The sequence below is a fragment of the Aythya marila genome, assembly GCF_965140915.1.
Source record: "Aythya marila genome assembly, chromosome: 16".
NCBI lineage: Eukaryota > Metazoa > Chordata > Aves > Anseriformes > Anatidae > Aythya > Aythya marila.
In genome coordinates, this window is record NC_139057.1 from 15,681,489 (window position 1) to 15,702,603 (window position 21,115).

Consider the following 21,115-nt stretch of genomic DNA (forward strand, 5'->3'; position numbering starts at 1 on the left):
AGTGTACAATATAAGAGATTCTGCTATAACGTGTATACAATAGAGACAAATCAAGATTTCACAAGCTGACGTCATCGTGATACTTCTTGTCATTTGATGTTGCCAGTAATTTTCCTTTTAAACACATTTTTGCATATTCCATTAGCGTGCACATGTATAAATAAATTGTACAATCTTGAACTCTTGTACTTTTAGCCAGAAAATAATCAATGCTTAAGAAGAAATCATTGAATAAAATGACTATCCTTTAAGGGTAAGAATAGCCTTTTCCCATACCTTCTTAGCACAAATCTGGAAGCAAGTGGCAGGAAAAAAAAATTAATAACATTTGCTCTCAACTATACAAATTCCTGTCTGAGCAACTGATCTAATTTTAAGTCATTTCTACTTTGAGCTGGAGGCTGTAGTAGGAAACCTCCAAAGGACCATTCCACCCTAAATTAAGTGTATGATTGAAGTTAAGACACTCTGCAAGGAGGCAGTATAAGGTTCATAGAATCATAGAATATCCTGAGTTGGAAGGGACCCTTAAGGATCATCAAGTCCAACTCTTGACACCGCACAGATCTACCCAAAAGTTCAGACCATGTGACTAAGTGCACAGTCCAATCTCTTCTTAAATTCAGACAGGCTCGGTGCAGTGATCACTTCCCTGGAGAGCCTGTTCCAGTGTGCAACCACCCTCTCTGTGAAGAACCCCCTCCTGATGTCAAGCCTAAATTTCCCCTGCCTCAGCTTAACCCCGTTCCCGTGGGTCCTGTCACTGGTGTTAATGGAGAAAAGGTTATTTGTGTATTCAAAGACAGAGATAATAAAGCACAGATTTAAAGCTTAGAAAGCAATGGTTTCTAGCACAATGCTTAGATAGAACTCTTTGCATGAAAACAGCAAAACCAGAATTGCTTCTATGTTCTTTTCCCTAATTTATCTGTTAAATATCAGCTGCACTTTATATCCCTTGATGTGGAAGAAAATAGACGGATAGCTATGTTGAAAGCAATGTGGTTCTCATCAGCAATTCTGCTGGTTTTCATAACTTGCTTATATGCAGTCTTTGAGGAATTCCTTGTTGAAAGACTTCCTAGAAAAGGGGAGACCCCTCATAAATGCGTACGTTGCTTTTACAATTTATCCAGGAGTTTTTAACGTATCGCTTCTGTTTCTTTGTGTGACTTTTCATTTGTTAGAGATGGGTTGAACAATTTGATGAAAGTTAAGTGTAGTAAATGCTTGTTTGTGGTCTCATTCTGATTTAGAGGCATAGATTCCTTGGAGAGGAATGCACACGTGCAAACTACTTTAAAAGCAGACTTTATAGATTATCTGCCTTGAGGTATGCAGCAAGGGGGGAGGGTGTGGTTATCTTTGATTTATAAAATAAACTGGTCTAGGACTCAAATAGAGACAAAATAGTAGAATAGTTATAGTCTGATAATATTTTGTAATTAATTACTTTTTTTAGTATAAACATTGAAAAAAAGTACCTAATTTACCCATTTTGAATAAAAACATAGGGGAAAAAAGTACCTGTGACCATATGAACATATATGAACAGACCTGGAATGATATGTCAAGAATATACACCATAATGTAGTAGGTAATTGCATACTATTTATGTTATTTTGAAAGGATTTTAAACACAAAAAGTCTAAGCCAATAAAGAGAAGCCCTGCCCTGTCATCTTAAAAAGGAAAAATGTGGGAATGTGAGAAGCTGGAATATATCTGAAATTGTAAGGATGGGAAAAAATATTTGTAAATAAAGTGATCGTGCTAATATGTTGACAGTAAAGTTAAAGACAGTAAAGATCATTCCTATAGGTGCTGACAGTAAACTTGCTGTAACACTTAGCCCATAATAAAATAAGCCCTTTTTCCTGGAATATGGAATAATGGAATAATATGGAATAATGGAGTAATCCTTTTCCTGGAATATGATGCTGTTCTTTTTCAACCTACCACCTGTATTTGAAATTGGTTTTAGAATATGGTGATGAATATTTTGACTTCTAGCTTCAGTCTTAATTTTGACAAATATTACCTGCATTGTGCCTCCTGCTGAGATGTAGTGTGGGGTTCCTGTAGTGTAGGTATTGCCTCGATATTTCTTGTGTGCTGTGGTGCTCTTCACTCCTTTGGGAGTGGTGCCATCGTGTGGTCTTGGTTTTTGCAGACCTGAAGGCTGTTCTATGTACACATCTGGCTCAGAGGTTGAAGACTGGATGTAGTAGTGTTAGCAGAAGTATCAGATGTTATTTTTGTAAGAAAGGATGTTGGGGTGTATGTGTTCTGAAACGTTGTGACTCAGACCTGAAATATGTGGTCAATCCATAAGAACAGTGTAAAAATCTGATGGGACAGTAGGAAGGTGTGAAAACCACAGATTAATTTTACCCATATTTTGTTCTGAGCTTGGAAGAGGCTGCTTTGAGTAGTGGAAACCAAATGTCCTTCATGTTCTGATCTAACTTGCTAGTAACAGAGATTGGGGATGCTTGCTATCAAAACTAGCTTTAATCAGAAAGAACTCTCTAGCATATTTCTGCTGCTCCAATAAAATATTTAAATAATTTTTGTTAGCTGGTTGTGTAACCAGTTTTATGGTGTAATATAATTGGTGTAATTGTTGCTATTCATCTTTATCATAATCTTTCCTATATCACTGCTGGACACTTAGTCTTAAAATTTCTCTGTTGCTGTTACCATGCCTCTTAGTTCATGTTGATACCAACATCAGTGAAGACATTTTTGGAGTCTCAATCAAAATTTTACCTGGAGATACGTAGAAGTGCCTGTAGGTAAGCTCCACCTGGCACTGCTGTCCTTCTAGCAGGTGTAAGATGTCAGAAATATACACTATTTGATTTAAGGCAAGTTCCTGATAGCATGTTTTTCAAATGATGAGAAAAATCCGTAGATGAAGAACTTACAGGGAGCATGTTGAAAGACAGGACTATGCCAGGGTCTAATAATCCATCCTTTATCAACATTGGTCCCATTCTCAGAATCTGTATTTTTCCTGCCCTTTCTCTTATCTGTTACTGTCTTAGTGCTTTTGGTACAAATGTCCAATCAGCATATGAAACTGTATTTCATAAAGGTACTTCCATGTGGAAAGCAGTTCATTCAACACTTCAGTTTGTTTTTCTATAAATAGATTTTAAACCCATTGGCCCTTATTCTATTTGTTTTTTCCTTTGATGAGCACATGAAAATATGGAGGTTTGCTAGCTTTTACACATACACTTTAAATGAGCTTCCTAAATTTTAGTTCTGTAGTATGTGTGCTGCACTTATACACATTCACGTAAAATGGCAGTAAAAGTTAAACTACTTAAAATTTGAGAATTCAGTAAACTGGTTGGATGAATAAAATTCAATTTAATAGGATCATTATTTTAAATAGAGTATGCTTCTTTTAGGTTAACGGAAAAGAACCAGATGATGAAAATCTCAATAAATCTGAAATAAGCCAAGTTTTTGAGATTGCACTTAAAAGGAACTTGCCTGTGAATTTTGAGGTATGTTTATTTTACAAGCTTTAGATTTGTTTTTATTAGAATATTAAGGGTACACATTAAGTAGAGTCTTTGTAGATAATCCAAACAACTGACTTTTAACATGCCTTGTTAGTTGTGAATACACATTTACCTTTGACAGTCACTCTGATTGTCTCAGAATTTACATGGTTAAGTAAAGAAAGAAAGAAATCCACCTGTTCACAGATTCATGCACTAAAATCATAGCGTGAGTGAACAACTATGCTGTGGTTATCTGTGCAATCTTTTCCAAGTTTTTTTGAAACAATAGTATTATAGTAAAGAAACAAAACACAAGCCTACATTACAGATTAGAACATTGAGGTGTGAAGTCCAGACAGAAAAGTCTAACTCACTCTAAAAAGAAATTATTTATGGAAGTATTTGCTTACTTAAGCACTGATGTGGACTACCCGCAAGTTGCAGAATCTCATAGACAGGTTTCTTTTCTTGCCATGAGTTGACCTCATGTGCATCTTACTTTCCTTTCCCTTTGGCCTGGCTGCTTGCCTCTTTGCCCCTCTTTGATCATTTTAGTTACCTTAAATCAATAGCTTCCATAGGACCATCGTTGTTGCATTAAAATATTAATGTATCGTGTTGCCTTCTTGAGCTGGCAGAGTAACACTTCAGTCAACTACATGAATGATTACAGTAATAAAATGCAATCGTGTGTAACTAAATTGCTTTTAAAACTGTTTCATGAATTTTTATACAAATATTACAATTATAACAGATTGGCATAAGCATCACTGGTAAAAATATACTGTCACACAAAGCCAGTTGTGGGTGGAAGTTCTTAATTCAGTTTCAGTTCTTGACTCTGAATATTTTGAAGTTACAATTTGTTATGAATGGAGTTAAGACTAAATCTGTAGCAAGTAGCTAACCCTTAGATGTCTTCAGAATTCTTGATTTCTAAACTAAATTGCTGGATCCCAAATAATTGCTTTCTCAGTAATGTTCTATTGCTGTAACATGATGTATTTAGTGAGGTGAATTTATGTGTGGAAGTACATGTTGATGAAATAGAGCAATCATTTTTATATTGAAGGAGTAATTCAAGAAGTAAGATGGGTTAATGACTATAATATGTTAATGCTGTTTACTTCTTGCTGCATCTGATCTTTTAAAAGTACATTTTTATTTGTGTGGGAAAATGTTATTAGGGAATGATTTACGTAGTCATTTTCTGAATTGTATGAAAATCTGAAATCTTTTTACCTGTAGTGTTTGAGAGAATTTTGTTATAAACAATGTGCCCTACCATTTTTACTAAGTGTTTATCACGCTTTCACTCAGTTTTTCCCTCTGAAACAGGTGACTAAGGAAAGTGGTCCTCCCCATATGAAGAGCTTTGTAACCAAGGTGTCAGTTGGGGAATTCATGGGTGAAGGTGAAGGAAAGAGCAAGAAGATCTCAAAGAAAAATGCTGCAATAGCAGTCCTAGAAGAACTGAAAAAACTGCCGCCCCTTCCCACAGTTGAGAAAATGAAACCGCGAATCAAAAAGAAAACAAAATCAATAGTGAAGGTAAGAGACAAATTGAAAATCCAACTGTTGTAAGTAATTGTCAGATGAGAGACACTTGAGTCAATTTTTAACTCAAATGTAGTTTGGTACTACAAATATTTTGCTCCCACTCTAAATGGGGTTCACAATTATTATAATGATTAACAGTAAATTCAGAATGAAAGAGAAACGAGATAAAAGAATGGGTGGTATCTAAAAATGAAGCTCTGACTTTCAAGCCTTAGATTTTACAGTTTAGGGTTTTGCCTGATTTTCACTTCTGCAAATTCTCCTGCAAACCCTTCCCCTCTAACGTATGACGTCCCCTCTGGAGCTATTTCCAGTATGTCACATGTGGTCAACCATGACAGCAGAGCCAAATAAATTGAGTGTTTCTCCTTGGCTGTAAAGGTGTTTCATTAAGTAAGTGTTACTTTAGTGTTTTTAAATTCTAGAGATGAGTGAGCTCAGTGGCACGCTGCGTTTTGTCTGTTGAACTAAATATTCACAATTTTTGGCTTATTTCCTAAACGTTATTCTGTGTAGCTGCAAACAAGTCCAGAATATGGTCAAGGCATGAATCCCATTAGCAGACTTGCCCAGATACAGCAGGCCAAGAAAGAAAAGGAACCAGAGTACATGCTTATCACAGAACGTGGTCTTCCAAGACGCAGGGAGTTTGTTATGCAGGTTTGTATGGTTTTTTTTGGCTTATTGTAATCAGAGTGTCATGATGATATACAAAATTAACAGGATTATGGCCACATTTCTATTAAATGTATTAAGAAATTATGTAGTAGATTCCATCCAAGGAAGATGAAGGTTCAAGAAATGTGATCGGAGTCATGATTTAAAAAAAAAATAGCATAGGACACTAGAAGTCTACTTGTAACTTCCTACTGTATTTAATTTATGGGAAGAATAACATTCTGCTAGGAGCATAGTAGCTCTTTTGACATTGAGTATCTATTATCCTCTAATGTTCTCCAAGTCTCTCTTGTATCCTGGACAAAGCAGAAAAATCAGTTCCCTTCCAGTACATTAGGAAATCTGCTAAACTTGTAACTTCAGCCTGGAAAAGGACATCCACCGTGATGCCACTTTTGAGCATTTAGGCTGGTGCCAAGATGTGATGATGAAATACAGCTGATTATGCTATGTCTGTTTGGCTTTGTGCTTGGAGGCCAATGATGATGGATAATAAATGGCAGGATACTTCTTGTTTAGAATAATTACTTGAGCTATTTTGTGACTCATGCTGTACTTGAGACGCAGGTGATTGATGAGTGAGTCCTAATACTACTGCTTAAGATTTTATTTGCTTTCTTTCTCTTTTGTCCAGGTGAAAGTTGGTGTACACACAGCTGAAGGAATGGGCACAAACAAAAAAGTTGCTAAACGCAATGCAGCTGAAAATATGTTGGAAATTTTAGGTTTCAAAATCCCTCAACCTCAGCCTCCAAAGCCAGCATTAAAGACAGAAGAGAAGGTAATATTCTTTGAGTATCAGTCACCGTTTGATGAGTTTAAAAAACAGCAGCTTTGAAGACAGTAACAGTATACTAAATTCATACTGTCTGCACTAGTCAGAAGACTATTGTATTGAGGTGACTGTTCTCTAAATAACAGTACATTTTGGATACATCAAGAATTTCAATTTTGCAAGAAAAAATCAAAGTCACATCAGAAGGCTAAATTAATGTATTCTTCACAGAATGGCTCAACCTGTGAATAACTGATGTATTTGGTCTTAGAAACTTGCAAACATGTAAGCTGTATAGGATTCTGTGGTAGCAATAGTTTCAGATAGCCTTATGAATATTTGCAGACAAAAGCTTGTTACAGGTCTCTTTCTTTGGTGGGTCCTTAGCATGAAAAAGCCTTGCATTCTTTCTTCATCTGTTGGTTTGGCAGATATTACTGTGGAGTTAAAATACCAAGTCTGGTTTAATTTTCTCCTTTTTATGTATGTGTCCAATGCATGCTGTTATCAGCAATGTTAAAGTTAGCTTAAGTAACTTTTTCAAGTTTTCAACATCTGTGTTCCTAATAACACTACGATAATCTGTAGACAGTTTTATTCATTCAGTGAATAAGGATCACTGAACTTGTTTTTTTGATGGCTATGTAATAGTTGAGGTTTTTGAATAATAAATTCTTAAGTAAAATTTTGATAGATCACCTACATCTTGAAAACTTGGGAAAAGCTTTTTTAAGGGATGTTGTTTGGTCTCTCTTCTTTATTTTCAAGACACCAGTGAAGAAACCAGGTGATGGAAGAAAAGTAACCTTCTTTGAGCCAGGCTCTGAAGAAACTTCAACTAGTAAGTAACCTTCCTGAAAGAAGCATGGCCCTGTTGGCATGTAAGACATGTTTCTCAGTCCCTTCAGTAGTGTCATTTAACATACTATAATGAGCAGAGGTGTGCAACTGCTGGCCTGCAAACTAAATCTATACCATGCCAGGGTTTAGCTGAAATACCAAAGTGCTTATTTCTCCCAAGTAGTACAGTATTTGGCTTGCTTGGTCTCCTGCTCAGCTTTTGGCTGATCCAGAAGCCTGTGTGTGCTAATGTGTCAGTCAAGCAGTTGGTGGCAGTGCGGCTGCTCCTACCTGTAGTGTCTGGGCTTCTCTCACCGTGAGCGGGAGAGTCTTTTGGGCAAGCTTTAATTGATGTCTAGGGCTTTCTAGTGCAAGAATGTTCAGGACCAGGCATTACTCTTGTCCAGGGAAGCGGCTTCTCCTGTTAAAAGCAGAAATGAAGTTGAGGCAATTTCTGTGAGAGGAAAAGATAAGGGGAGGAGGAGAGATCAGCCTCTTTGACTCAAGAGAAAGTTTCTCTGGTGTAGGGTCTAAATGAGGATGGAAGCAGATTCCATGGAAAAGGATTGGTGTTTCTGCAACCTGGGAACAGCCTTCCAGGTTTGGAAGAACGGTTGCGGCTTGGAAGAATGCCCCAGAAATGCTACTCCCTGTCTGAAGAAGAGTAGCAATGGGAGGAGGATGTTGCTGAATTTGGTAGTTAGCTGTGTTACATTTGGTTGCATCACCTTACAGGTGTTGAGGGAATAACTGCACTGTGTTGAAGACTATTCCTGGGATGAAAATGGAAAAGGTTGTCACTGCTGATTGAAGTTGGTCTTCCTAAAGTAGAGTTAGAGGGAAGGAATGGCCTTTTAGTACAGAACAGCCTCTTCATCTGTGCTTGGCCTGTAATGCCTGAAATCAGGGATCTGTGCCTGCATTTATTTCAGACAGTTGATTGTTAGAGTGAGTGGATCTACAGATAATAGGCTGGAAAGAAACAAACAAAAAATCCTGGCCACCAAGCATAGAGGAGTTTGATTTCTCTAATGTAAACTTGAAAGGAGTCATTATAGAAAGTTTGTCAATGATAAAATTCTGTCTTGGATAGTATGCTTCAGATGCTGTGTTTCTTTTAGTATAATTTTGTTGTTCACGTTATAAACAAATGGGATTGACTGACTTGGATGTTAGTAATGTTTTCATGCATTCATAAAATCTTAGGTAAAATTCCTGAGTCCTTACTCAAACTTTGCTATCACTCCTGTTTTTCCTTGTTTCTTCCATCTACCAGTTTTGTCTTTCATTCTTAGTCTTGTGGCAGCTCAGTCCTGTTGAACTTCACTTACCTATTCAGCCCTAATACTGACTCCTCTGTTTATTTTGGTGGCATTGTCTTCGCCGTCTTTCTTGAGCACACCTCTAACTTTTTGCCACAGTTCTATGTATGAGTTTCCCAGAAAAAGCTGCTGATATCCCTCTTAAAACTAATTTAGGCTGTAAGATCAATAAATTGGTATCAGTTGATGGTGGTTGGATATTTTCTTGCTGCTTCATGCTGTGCTAAGTTTACATTTAATCTTACCTACCTGTTTACATTCTCATTATATATGGTATAAACTTTGTGGGCTACATTGTTACTGTCTTTACAATATTTAACCATGGCTCCAGCCATTCTGTGGTGTTATTATTTGCTCCTACCCTTTAAATCATGAAATAAATGATTCTGAAACCAAAAGATACATCTAGAATGTGGTTGCAACTGTCTGAGATGTCTGTAAGCTTGACTAATGTGGAGAAACTGCTCCCGGATGTCAATGTGCTCCTTTTGGCAAAAGCAGGTGTTGCACTGAATCATTTACGCAGTTAGCAAACTCTGTATTGATGGCACCTCTCCTTTCTGCAGGTAATAAAGAAGACGAGTTTAGGATGCCTTATCTCAGTCACCAGCAGCTTCCCGCTGGAATTCTTCCCATGGTCCCTGAGGTTGCACAAGCTGTAGGAGCCAATCAAGGACACCACACCAAAGAATTCAATAGGGCAGCCCCAAATCCTGCCAAGGCTACCGTAACAGCAATGATTGCTAGAGAGCTATTGTATGGTGGTACTTCTCCTACTGCTGAGACCATATTAAAAAATAACAACTCATCAGGCCACGTACCCCATGGACCACTTACTAGGCCCTCTGAGCAGCTGGACTATCTTTCCAATGTTCAAGGAATCCAGGTAAATGTACAGTTCTACAATAGTTCTTCCAAAGCTATTCAAACTGGTATGTCTTGTATGTTTAAATTTTTTTTAGCACTGTACTCTGAAGCTGTTTGTTAAGCTGAAGTTCATGTAAACATTTTACTTTACCTACAAAGTGTACTGAGTTTTACAGCTCATTTATTTGGTTTTCAAATATGCATTTATGCACTACATGCCCAGACTTAATTCAGCACTAATCTCTAGGTCTCATTGAAGAATGAAATTGAAAGTAGTATTTTCTGCAAATTGTCGTGATGTGGGAACATAATGTGTACTTGGTTGATCTGAAATAATTTTTTGAAAAATCCTTGATACATTAACATTTGCTGTAAGCCTTGCATTTTCTTGTGTTTGGTCCCTTTAGTTAGAATTGCATTTACTTTTCTATATTGATACATTATGAATATTACTCTCAGCAAGAACTCCATGGAATAAGAAGTCAAATAGGAAAAAAAATAAATGCAGGTAGCTATGATCAGAAAAAAGATTTCAGAAACAATCATTACTATGTAGCAACTGTTATTCAGAAGGCTTGCAGAGTTCTTGTGATTACTCAAAACAATTGCAACTAAATTCAAACTTCAAAGTAAATGGTTCTTCCTGGCTGCCAGAGAATCAATAAAAGTAGGGTTTGGCTGTGTATATGGGGAAATAATCTTTAGAAAATGTGATGTATTTCCTGTACCTGGTTAACTGAAAAGAACTAAATCATTCTGTTTCCTTTAGGTTGAATATAAAGACTTTCCAAAAAATAACAAGAATGAGTTTGTATCTCTTATAAACTGTTCCTCTCAGCCACCACTGATCAGCCATGGAATTGGAAAGGACGTAGAATCTTGCCACGATATGGTATGATGAATATTGCTGAAATGCTTTCTTTTTGTCTTCAGTGAGCTCTAAGAGGTGCAGCAAATAGACCAAGATTTCATATTACTGCTGGATAACAATTAAATGCTGTACAATTCCGTGACTATGTTTTGTCAAAGGTATCATGGGTTACTGAAATAACTGAGAAATAGTTTCAGAATCTAACCTAACTTTTAACACACTTGATATATGCTCACGATTTTGTGTCTACAAAAAGTGTATTTGTTTTATCTCAATATTATGTGTCTGAACACATATTAAAGAAAACATATAAAAGGGAACTTCTAAAACACAAGAGCATATCACTTTTCTTTCTCTTCAACGGAACAAGTTGATATCTCATCAGGAACTGCAATACTTGGGTTCACGTTACCAGATTTTCTGCTGAAGTGGAATCCAAAAGGGAAGAAATGCAATGAATTGTTAAATAGGAGATGTCTAAATCTGTTAAGCTCCCTTATAAATAAAATCTTTTTATTCACAGTAGCTGAAATATTTCTTTGTGAAAGAGTGAGTCTTCTAGTCTGTAAACTGTAAGGGACCTTGTCTTCTGCTCTCTCTATAAAAGGCATTAGATATTCGTAGCACATTCCTAGTACACAGACTACTATAACTTGGAAAGAGTTATAACACTGGTGACCAGTGTACGGACCACACACTAAAGAGTTCGTAATACGTACACTTAAAAACTGTTTTTTACTGTTTTTTACAAATTTTGAAACACAGCCATTATAAAATTATTGCAACTGAGATTTCTTTGATCTTCATCACTTAATTTTGACATTTGCATACCTATCTCTACACCCTGCTGTAAAGAGCTCCTGGAAGAATACACACACAAGTCAGTGTGGTAGAGGAAAGGAAAAGGACAGCCTCTGAGGAATTTAAACATTGTTATTCAGCTGATGTGAGAAACCTTCCTGTGTTCAGATATGGCGCATGCATTACTGAAAGATGAATACCTAATCAGGGATATTTTGAAGACGTACACATGAAATTGATCTGAATAAAACTGAAAGGTCTCTTCGGTTCTCAAAGGAGGTGACTTTCACATTAGCAATGCCACATTGACAAAATATATTTTCTTTAAGGATTTACATGTGCCCTATCTGTACTGCATTTTTGTTTTTTTTTTTTTTTTTTTTCTTTCTGTCTTTTTCTGCAAAGGACTTCTTGGTTCTGTGTATTTTAATGTCCTTTACCTAAGCTCTGTACAGTTGGAGCCATTATTAATTTATTTTCTTTCTCCATTATAGCAGTAGTATCACTTAATTAGTTTTTCCCCATTGCTAGAATAAATGCTATGGGAATCCCCTAGTCACAGTACCATTTTGCTGTTTGTTGGCAAGATCACCACTGAATTTTTTCCACCATAATTATGCATCTTAAAATACATATATTACCAAAATTAGAATACTTATTTTGATTCAAGTGGGTCCCACTCTTGGTTTCACTCAATAAATGAAATGGACTCAAGTTGAATGGTTGAATGCTGTTTCTTTCGTTTAGGCTGCATTGAACATTTTGAAGTTGCTGTCTGAGTTGGACCAACAAACCACAGAGATGCCAAGAACAGGAAATGGACCAATGTCTGTGTGAGTGTGACCCATTGACTTACCCTTGCATTAATGGAAACCTGTAACCCTAAGATGTATTATAAACAAATAAAATATGAGGGTTTTTTTCTTTGCCAGAGAAGTTAAAATGCCAAGGGCTGTTACCTTCCTCAGAAGGATGAGAGGGTAGGTTTTATGATCAAGTTTATAATTTTCGTGTGTCATATGCAAGTTACTAAACTTAATGCGAGAGCAAGTGGTTAAAATGTAATGGCTGTGACACAGAGGAATTCTGACTTTGATTCCTCTGCTTAAACTAGTTACATATATTTATAAATAACATGACTTTTTTCAGTGTGTTTGAGTGTTACAGTAGCCTCTAGAAATCTCCTGCATGTAAACTGTAAACAATGTATAGGTTTCACAGCTTGCTCTCAGAGGAAATGTGGGGGGTTGCAAATTATTATTTTTGACTAGAAAAATAAATAAATTGTTCCGTCATTTAGATAACCAAAATGGTGGGATTAGCAAAGTGCTAACTGATTAAAAATAGAGGTCAGTTACATGTAAGCAGACTGACATCTGAACAGCAAATCCTTTGCAATAGATTTTAGAAGTGTCTTGTTTGTGGAAGTGGTGTTTTATCCCCACATGTAACAGGTGTTTCCTCATTTGTAGATGTGTGAAACAAGAAATGGAAAGTGACCCTCTTCTCAAACCGGCTAACTCAAACACTTTGGGACAAACACTGGACAGCACTGCCTAAAAAGGCTTTTGACTGGACCCAAACCTGAAAGCACCAGAGAAAATCAAATGCTTCCTATTAATGTAACCTAACTGTTTTAGAGTGCTACAGTCTTTACAACCTACTGTAGTGTCTAAATCATAACCGTTGCTTTTTCTTCAAACAGTGATAAATTTTTAGTTTCATTATGTTGTTTTGATTGAAATGACACTATAAATTTTTCATTTAAAAGTTTCTTAATTGTATCTAGAACAATAGCACAGTTTAGAAACTTTGTCTTCTGAGACTGACATGTTATCTGTGAACTAACTTGGGAAGATCATATCCATGTATGTGGTTATTTTGTTTTTATTGAAATAGCAAGTTTCACTGGAAACAAATTGTGTGCCCACCATTTTTTAAAAGTCCAATGTTTTCGCAAACCTAGCTTAATTATCCAACGGTTGAGTGAATTAAAACACTTTAGGAATTTTAAACTTTGATCATTTTTGGTTAATTTCTAGTTTTCTTGAGTGGGGGTATGGGAACTTGAATGCAACATGACTTTAAATGATCTCTGATCTATGTTTTAAAGATTATGTGTATAGATGGCACACAGCTCACTACATTACAGGATATGATCTCAATGTAGTGCATATAAAACCGCAGATTGATTTTCCTTGAGTGCTTTATACTGTTTAATTACATCTCCATGTAGGGCTGAAAAAAATTACCTATGTTTATATATAAACTGTGTTGCTTTTGATGTTGTGTTATTGCGCACTGAACTGTGCGCAATAAAGTTTTTGCATATGGTCCAGGTAAAGCACGATAGCCTTGCAAGTTAAGTACTGCTTCAGTTCATTGTTTACGCTGGAATTTTTTCTCCCCATGGAATGTAAGTAAAACGTAGTGTTTGTCACCAATAAATGGTAATACTAAATTTTTTGGTTAATTTATTCTTGTATGCCACTACAGGGGCTGCTTTTTTATAGGATTTGTAATGCTTGTGATATAGTACGGGCGGTATTGTAAAGCTATGGAGTAACTGTACAATGGTTATCAACTACATATAAATAATTACTATTTAGTAATGTGGAGAATGTGAAAAATTGGCAAGGTCAAGGAAATTCAAAAGTAACGTGGGTACATTTTGTTATTTGTGCCACAGTGTGTTAGTGCAGCTGTATTAATGGGAGCTTAAACTAATGTTATGATCATGAAAAGAAACCTGGCACAACAGGTTGGAATGATTTCAAAGTTTAAGTCTCTACTTTTAAGTTTCCTTGTTTGCTTGTAACTTGAGTCATAACCTTGCCTTGCACCTAGTAATTTTTGGGAGGTAGTACTTTAAAAGTGAAACAAAACTTTCCTTCTAGCAACAAAAACTGGCACCGTAGACTGACCCATGGCAGTGTGTCATTTGGATGTGAACTACATTCAGTGTGTACTTAACTGGTAATCTGTAGCAACACTTCCTAAACACTTATTTGCAGTGCGTGTAGTAACTCTTGTCATAAAAAGCTGTTACTGCACATGCTATGTCTTAAAGCTAAATGTCTTGGCCATTTTATTTGCATTATCGAAAGCAATTGGGCCACACTAACTGCATACCAAATTTTATTGAATCAAGTTGGGTTTGCTCATTTTAAGTGCAAAAAACATTGTAAAGTTGTGTTTGTTTGTTTGTTTGTTTTTTTTACATTTGTAGAACTAAAATGCTGTACATTTAAAAATTAAAACAAACTTGCTAGGCTGAGGCTTTGTATTGCAAATTCTTACAACTTAGAAACTACTTACCAATTAACATTGGAAAACAGCTATCACATTGGTAGTAGTGTAAACGGTCTGCCTATGTTTAGCTGCTGCAACTTAGAGTTTTCTCTTTGAATGGAACTTCTAGCTTTTTTGCAGCATTAATTTGCTGATAATGCTATGTTTCATGTGAACATTAAGGTACTTTGCAATAGATGCTTCTGTTTCTATGCTCTTAAATGCATTCTTCATCTTCGAGGTGCTATGTAAGAGAAGGTTCTTTTGTCAAAGACCTTGAAATAAGAGCCACATGATGGAAGACTTCAGGTCTCTGTGGATTCTAGGTAACCCAAAGTGAGTTCTAGATAAGTGTGTTTTCTCTAGAGCACTACAATCATTTTTATTATTGTTTCGTTTTGTTTTGTTTCTATTGGCTCCTCTGTGCTTTGTGCAGCAAAGACTAGGAAGAATGATTACATACTATATGTAATCACCCAAAGGTTTTGTATTATGCTTTAGTTCAACTGATACTAGAGTGTTCCACAAAGGAGTATAATGTGAAGTATAATGTATTATACTGCAATTATTCTGAGGCAAATGTGAAAAACCCTGACTGCAGTAATCTAGCAGGCTAGTACTGGTATAAAGATTACATTTCTGAGTACTAGCAAAGTGCTGTCTGCAAGACACCTCACCTTTTTAGATTATTTCTTTGAACTTTTTACTTTCAGTTTGGGATCTTTAAGAAACCTTTTGACTGCAACAGAATTTGCTGGAGCTTCTGAATGTGTACATTAGCTTGGCTTCTATGTACACGCTTGCAGTCTTACTGTTCAGAAATGATCCCATTATAAAAACAAAAAATGTAAGGTTTATTCTAAAATGACTTTGTAATCAGATTTTCATTGGTTAGGGTTGTTTTCCCTTGGTCCCTTCAGTGTACTTCCTGTTACCTTATTTGATTCTGCTTAAGTTGCCACAAACTTTAGTAAATGAATGCATTTCCCCCTATGTTTCTCTGAAAACATTTGGCAACATGACACTACTAATCTGAGTGTTCCAGAATCTACTGTATATTTAATGAGTTGTGAAATTTTGCACTCATAATACTGTTCCAGTTCAGCTACAGAGAACATCCCTTTAAAATTACGTTTAAATGGGAATAAGGATGACCAAGTAGTTAGTAGGATACATCAGATTTGTAACTGTTTTGCTAATTATTGAGATAGTGACCTTGTTTCTTCTCAGAATTTACCATGTCATTTCAGCCTCTTAAATCATATAGCCAGCGTTTTGCAAATAGAGAGCTGCCCCTAAGCCACTGTCTCCAAGTGCAGAGGAAGGAGGTTTAATTCTGAGGGGTTTCCAGTAACTTCTATAATTGAGGGTGATTCCTGAGGAGAGAGACTACTGGATGATAGGAGAGGTCACGTGGCAGAATAAGCCACTGAATTTCAGTCCATTTCAGTCTAGTTCATTTGGACCTTTTTTAATGCCTATCCATCCTACTTCAAAAACATGCAGAGCATACCAAGCTCTAAAGTAGCAGCTCAGAACTCTGGAAAACAGATCCTGGAAATATTTTTGTTAAATTTCCAGTAGTTCAGCTTGTAAATAAAATCAGCAAAGAGAGTGTAGGCAGTATATTTTCCTTCACCAAAGAAAATGTCCTATCTGCGTGTACTCCCTCACTTTGATGGACTCTGGTCATTAGGTTCTTATTCTCCGGTATTCTCTGGTATAGGAAGGAAAGCATTCATTACTGCTTTCTACAATTTTAAAGCCTTAAGCCTTTGTGTCTAAATTCTAATGTCTAAATTCTAGCAGCTTTTGCATTGCTTTTCTTAAAGCCTTTTCTTATTATTACTAGTATACATACAGCTGCACTTATTAATGGCTCTTGTCAAAAGAGCGATACCATGCCACAATTTTTTTTGAAAGGATGCAGTCAAATGTCCCATTTCAATGCCGTGTATAAGATCCCAAGAAGTGGCTTTGTAGATGTGCTGCATATAAAACTTTAACAAATGAAACCTTTTCCAGCGCTGTGTTATCAAGCTTAACAACTGCTGCATAAGTTTTCTATTTTAAGTAACAGGTTGCATGCTAAAGATGATGTATAAGAAGGGTAGTTGGGTAGTCCATGTTTATTCAAGGATTTTGGACTTTTATGTGCTTTCTTGAATGGGTCAGTTTGTTATGCTTGAGATGAAAAACTGCAACACTTAAAGGTGAATAATAAAAATTGGTCAGGGAATATTTTAAGCAAAATATTTGTTAGTAGGAAATCCTGACTTCCCAATGGAAGAAACATGATTTTTCATGATCTCCATCCTGAAACTAAGAACGATGGATCTTAAAGAAAAGAAGTATCTGTGCAAAATTTAGTTTTGGGAATGCTGACCTGTAGGATACCTAGAATGTGCCTACAGAATGAGCAGCAGCCCAGATTCACTGTGATACATGTTTGTTCCATGATACTAAAATACATTCCCATACCTTGAATTGCATTTAAAATGGAATTTTGTTTTGCAGTCAGTTCTAACTGTAATGACAATGCTGTTGCTGAAGCTCTTATACTGGCTCACCTTGTGTCAAATAGACTTTTTTTTTGTTTTTGATTAGACAGCTGGTATTTCCTTGAGATAAATCCTGTCTGACTCAGCTGGGGAATCTGCAGTTAGCAAGGTAGCTGTTTGGCTGGAGAATTGAGAACATTAATTTTAGTAACATACATCAGGGTTAAATGTAGCCGTATGTAGAAATCTACTGCAATTATTCTCTTACCTGAGGATCAAATCAAAATAGTGTTTTAACTTACTGGCCAAAGTTTAAAATAGGATTTTTATTCTGATTCAATGTATAAAGACAAATGGTCGAGGTTCCAGAAGTGCCTAACTGCAGGAAAGGGATACGATGCGTATGTATCACTTCACATAATCTTCTTGTTTTGTGAAGTGACCACATAATTGTTTGGTTTGTCTGCAGATAGAAACCAACAGAACAAGCATAAATCAATGTAATAGCTTCCTTAAGGGCTTCTATATTTAAGTAGTTTTATATAGACGATTCCTCTGTTTAAGTTCAGATGAAGAAATACTGCTCCAGAGGTAGTTACCAATCTGGAAATACTCAACTTCATCTTTGTGGTTGTGACATGCTGTATTGCTACCCTTTATCTGCTGATCGGATTCATATACTTTTTTAATACCCAGGAACTTCTGAGCAAGAACCTGAACATCCCATGGAAGGAGGCTGGGGAAAATTAAGTTGTTAAAGCAAATTAAACTCTCTAGGATATTAATTTAATCTCTGGATTAGAACTGAATAAAATCATACAGATGGTGAATACTTATCCAAGAGTTTATTTTATTCTCAGACAAATGATTTTGTGTACCACTAGCAGTATTCTAATGTAATAAATTGTATTCAACTAGAAATGAAAAAAATAGTGTTTTTAAACTGTATTCCTTCTCCCATTTTGAATTTCAATGTTTTAGCAACCTGCTGTAAGGTGTTTAAATTTTTGAATATACAATGTTAACGACACCAAAAAATATTCTCGACAGAGTATGTTTCAGTAGTACCATTCTAAGCTACCATTCTTTCATTCTTCACTATTTCTAACCAGAAAATACGTTTCAATGTTTAAATGCCTTTTTTCCCCTCCTTCTCTTTTATTTTTTTTAAGAGAAGGCAGATCAAATGCTCCTTAAAGAGGCAATCCTAGCCACATGTTAAAGGGACAAAACCTCTGGTATTTTTCATGTCCAAGTCCAAATGCAAAAGCCATTTGGGTATGACTGGGCATCACAACAGACACCAGCTCCTACTCCATATTTTATCATGGGTGCAATTTCCCAAGTTGCTGTACTTAAAATTGCAACAAAGTACATCACAGTAAGGATATACTGCTAATTAGCGCTCATTGTTGCTTTCACACAGCAGCTTGGTTTTAATGGAGAGAAGACTATTTAGCTCTTGCCAAGAAAAAACAATTGGGAAACAAAGGTATCATTGCAAAAATAAATAAATAAATCAGTAGTTTTTGGTAAGGGGGATTCAGTGAAACAGTCCTACACGCTGTGTTTGCATAAAATGTTTGTCTAGTCCTTTTAAAGCTAAGTAGATACTGAAGAGCTTATGTATTAAAATGTTAAGTCACAAAGTTATTTTAATTATGAAAGTGGACAAAAATTTGAAAATGTGCTACTACAAATTCACAAAGGCTAAATACATTTAAATAATTGCCTCTTCTAAGCATTATTAGCAATAACTGTGTTGTGCTTTCTCTTGTACTGTGTAAGTTGAATAGTCTTGTAATGTGTTCTTGTACACTCTTTCAACATTGCAGTTGAAAAACCTGTCCCATGTAAATGGACCAGCAACACTCAGTTCAATTTTTGCAAGATGAAAGTGTTCACACTCTTCTCTAAAGTCACTTTCAAGTTAACACCATATTGCTCCATAATTTCCTTTTTTTTTTTTTGCTCCATATCTTTGACAGAGCAGTCTCTTTCATCAATGCCTATGTAAAATTCATTTGCTAATAATAAAAGAGCCATCAAAGCTACATTTTTCTCAAAAAATTATTCCTTTAGCCAAAAATATTACTAGTATCATTAGAAATTGCTGTGTCCTCAGTGCAAAGCTGTTAACAAGGCAGCTGCTCATCTAACAGGCATTTACTGTTTCCACTCTTTAAATGGTTTCTCTGAGCTTGGAAAAATTAAAATGTTTTGATCAATTTTAAGGCTGAACCTGAACAAATAATAGAATATCCGAAGTTGGAAGGGACCCATAAGGATCATCCTTAAAGATCATAAATGAATTAGATCAGCGTTAAACCCAGTCTTGCAAGGCGGAGTGCTCAGGCTTACTCTAAGACTTGCTGTAACAGTTATACCCTAAAATACCACAGCGTCTTTGGGAAGATTTGTGGTCATCAGAAAATCAAGGTTTGCATTTCTCCATGTAAGTGTTTTGTGTCCCTGGTGATCAATAGCTGCTGACCTTTTAATCTGCTACCACAAACAGGTCTGAGGTTCCTACTACAGTCACAATGGGGTTGTGATCCATTTCTATCATTTTGGGAAGGAAACTGTTGACAATCTATAGGAAGAAAAAAAAAATAAACTTCATTTATGTGCAAAAGATTTCTATTAAACTGGCAAATTTCAGTGTGTCTCGTTTTTGGGTCTCTTGCTGAAATTCAGTTGGGCTACTCATGGTCTTCATTTATTTCTAGTTTTAGCTACAGGCTAGAAATTGTCTGGCTCCACAATCAAAACTATGGTGGTTTCTTTCATACTGACCCTTTATACGTTCTATGAATTTTGTGTGTTTGGATTTTTTCATACTTCCAAAAGGCCAGTGTGTATGATTTGGCAGATGCTCAGATTTTTTCAATACCCTGTCAGTGTGCTGACTGTTATATTTTGATTTTCATAGTGCTGAACAGGGAAGTTGCTGACCCAATGGAGTTTTCATGAAATTCTTGATGCAGTTTTTCTTTTTTTTTTCTACCACAAAATTTCATGCTGGAAAATCATAATTTATCAGAAAATTTGTGAATATCAAAGGCATCTGGTGCTAGCATTTTAGTGTAGGTTATTAGGTTGGGAAGTCAGAGGTTGCATCCCAATTAAAATTTGTATTTTTTTCATATCCAGTTCAGATTTAAAAAGCAGAACAAAACAATGTAGCAGATATTGGCATATGAAATATTTAGATAATTCCATTAATTTAATAAAGTTTGGGTTTTTTTAGCAATTCAGAAGTATTTTTTTATTCATCAAGTTTTCCCTCCTCTGGACACTAAAGAAAACAATGACTGTGTGCATGCCATTACTCAGTGTTTCCGTGTAGAAGTCAAAGACATGCCTGTGAAGGCTGCCATATGATATAAAAGCGTTCTTCAGAAGTCAAGTGCTGTTTAAAAATAAATAAAAGGAAAAAAAAAACATGTGACTAGCTGCCTTTTAGCCATCACTTTAGTTTTGGCCACTCCTAGTAAGGTTTGACAATGCAATTGCTCCTGCATGAGTCTTACTGGTGGCGCTGAAATAATTGAAAGGCAAACAGGACACAAGACTACGGAGGCACAACTGTTGCCTTTGGATGCAATGAGCAAGCACCCTGCGTGAGAGCAGTGTGTGCTGTCCTTTGGGAGATGCGTCTCGTTAGCCAAAGTCTGTGAAGCAAAGCTTCCACAGGCTGGCTGCTCTGGCCAACAGTGGGCTATGGAAGTGATTCCTGTGCAGGTAAAACACAAGGAGAATTGTGATTTATATTATGACTTCTTTTTTTTTTTTTTTTTTGCCACCAGTTGAGGAACTTTCATGAGTCTTGGATACAAAGAGCCCTGAGTTAAAGAATTCATCTAGCTAATGAGTTTTTTTGACATTTTTCTGCCAAAGGGAATAAAAAACTGACATCAAATAAATTTGACACTAAGCTTGATTTCAGCTGCTTAACAGCCCAGACCTTCCCATTTTTCCTTCCCTGCCAAGCTAGGGAACACAAATCACATTTACAGTTCCTTTTGAATCGTACATGTGATGTGGGCTTGCACTATACTGTAACAAGATTAGTTTTCCTGGTAATCT

General features: G+C 36.1%; 1 protein-coding gene across 8 annotated transcripts in view; it reads left to right on the forward strand.

Moving 5' to 3' along the window:
• Positions 1-19,016, forward strand: part of STAU1 (staufen double-stranded RNA binding protein 1) — a 36,205-nt gene extending 17,189 nt beyond the window's left edge. For 2 of the 8 annotated variants that reach the window (XM_082773495.1, XM_082773496.1), the window contains 10 exons: positions 3,422-3,520; positions 4,841-5,071; positions 5,597-5,740; positions 6,393-6,539; positions 7,302-7,374; positions 9,262-9,581; positions 10,332-10,454; positions 11,982-12,067; positions 12,167-12,214; positions 12,707-19,016. In XM_082773495.1, the coding sequence (XP_082629621.1) occupies positions 3,422-3,520; positions 4,841-5,071; positions 5,597-5,740; positions 6,393-6,539; positions 7,302-7,374; positions 9,262-9,581; positions 10,332-10,454; positions 11,982-12,067; positions 12,167-12,214; positions 12,707-12,794 (1,359 nt within the window). In that variant the 3' untranslated portion in view covers positions 12,795-19,016. The remainder of the gene's footprint in view (positions 1-3,421; positions 3,521-4,840; positions 5,072-5,596; positions 5,741-6,392; positions 6,540-7,301; positions 7,375-9,261; positions 9,582-10,331; positions 10,455-11,981; positions 12,068-12,166; positions 12,215-12,706) is intronic. The other 6 variants (XM_082773497.1, XM_082773501.1, XM_082773498.1 and 3 more) reach the window with 6 other exon arrangements.
• The last annotated feature ends 2,099 nt before the right edge of the window (positions 19,017-21,115 follow it).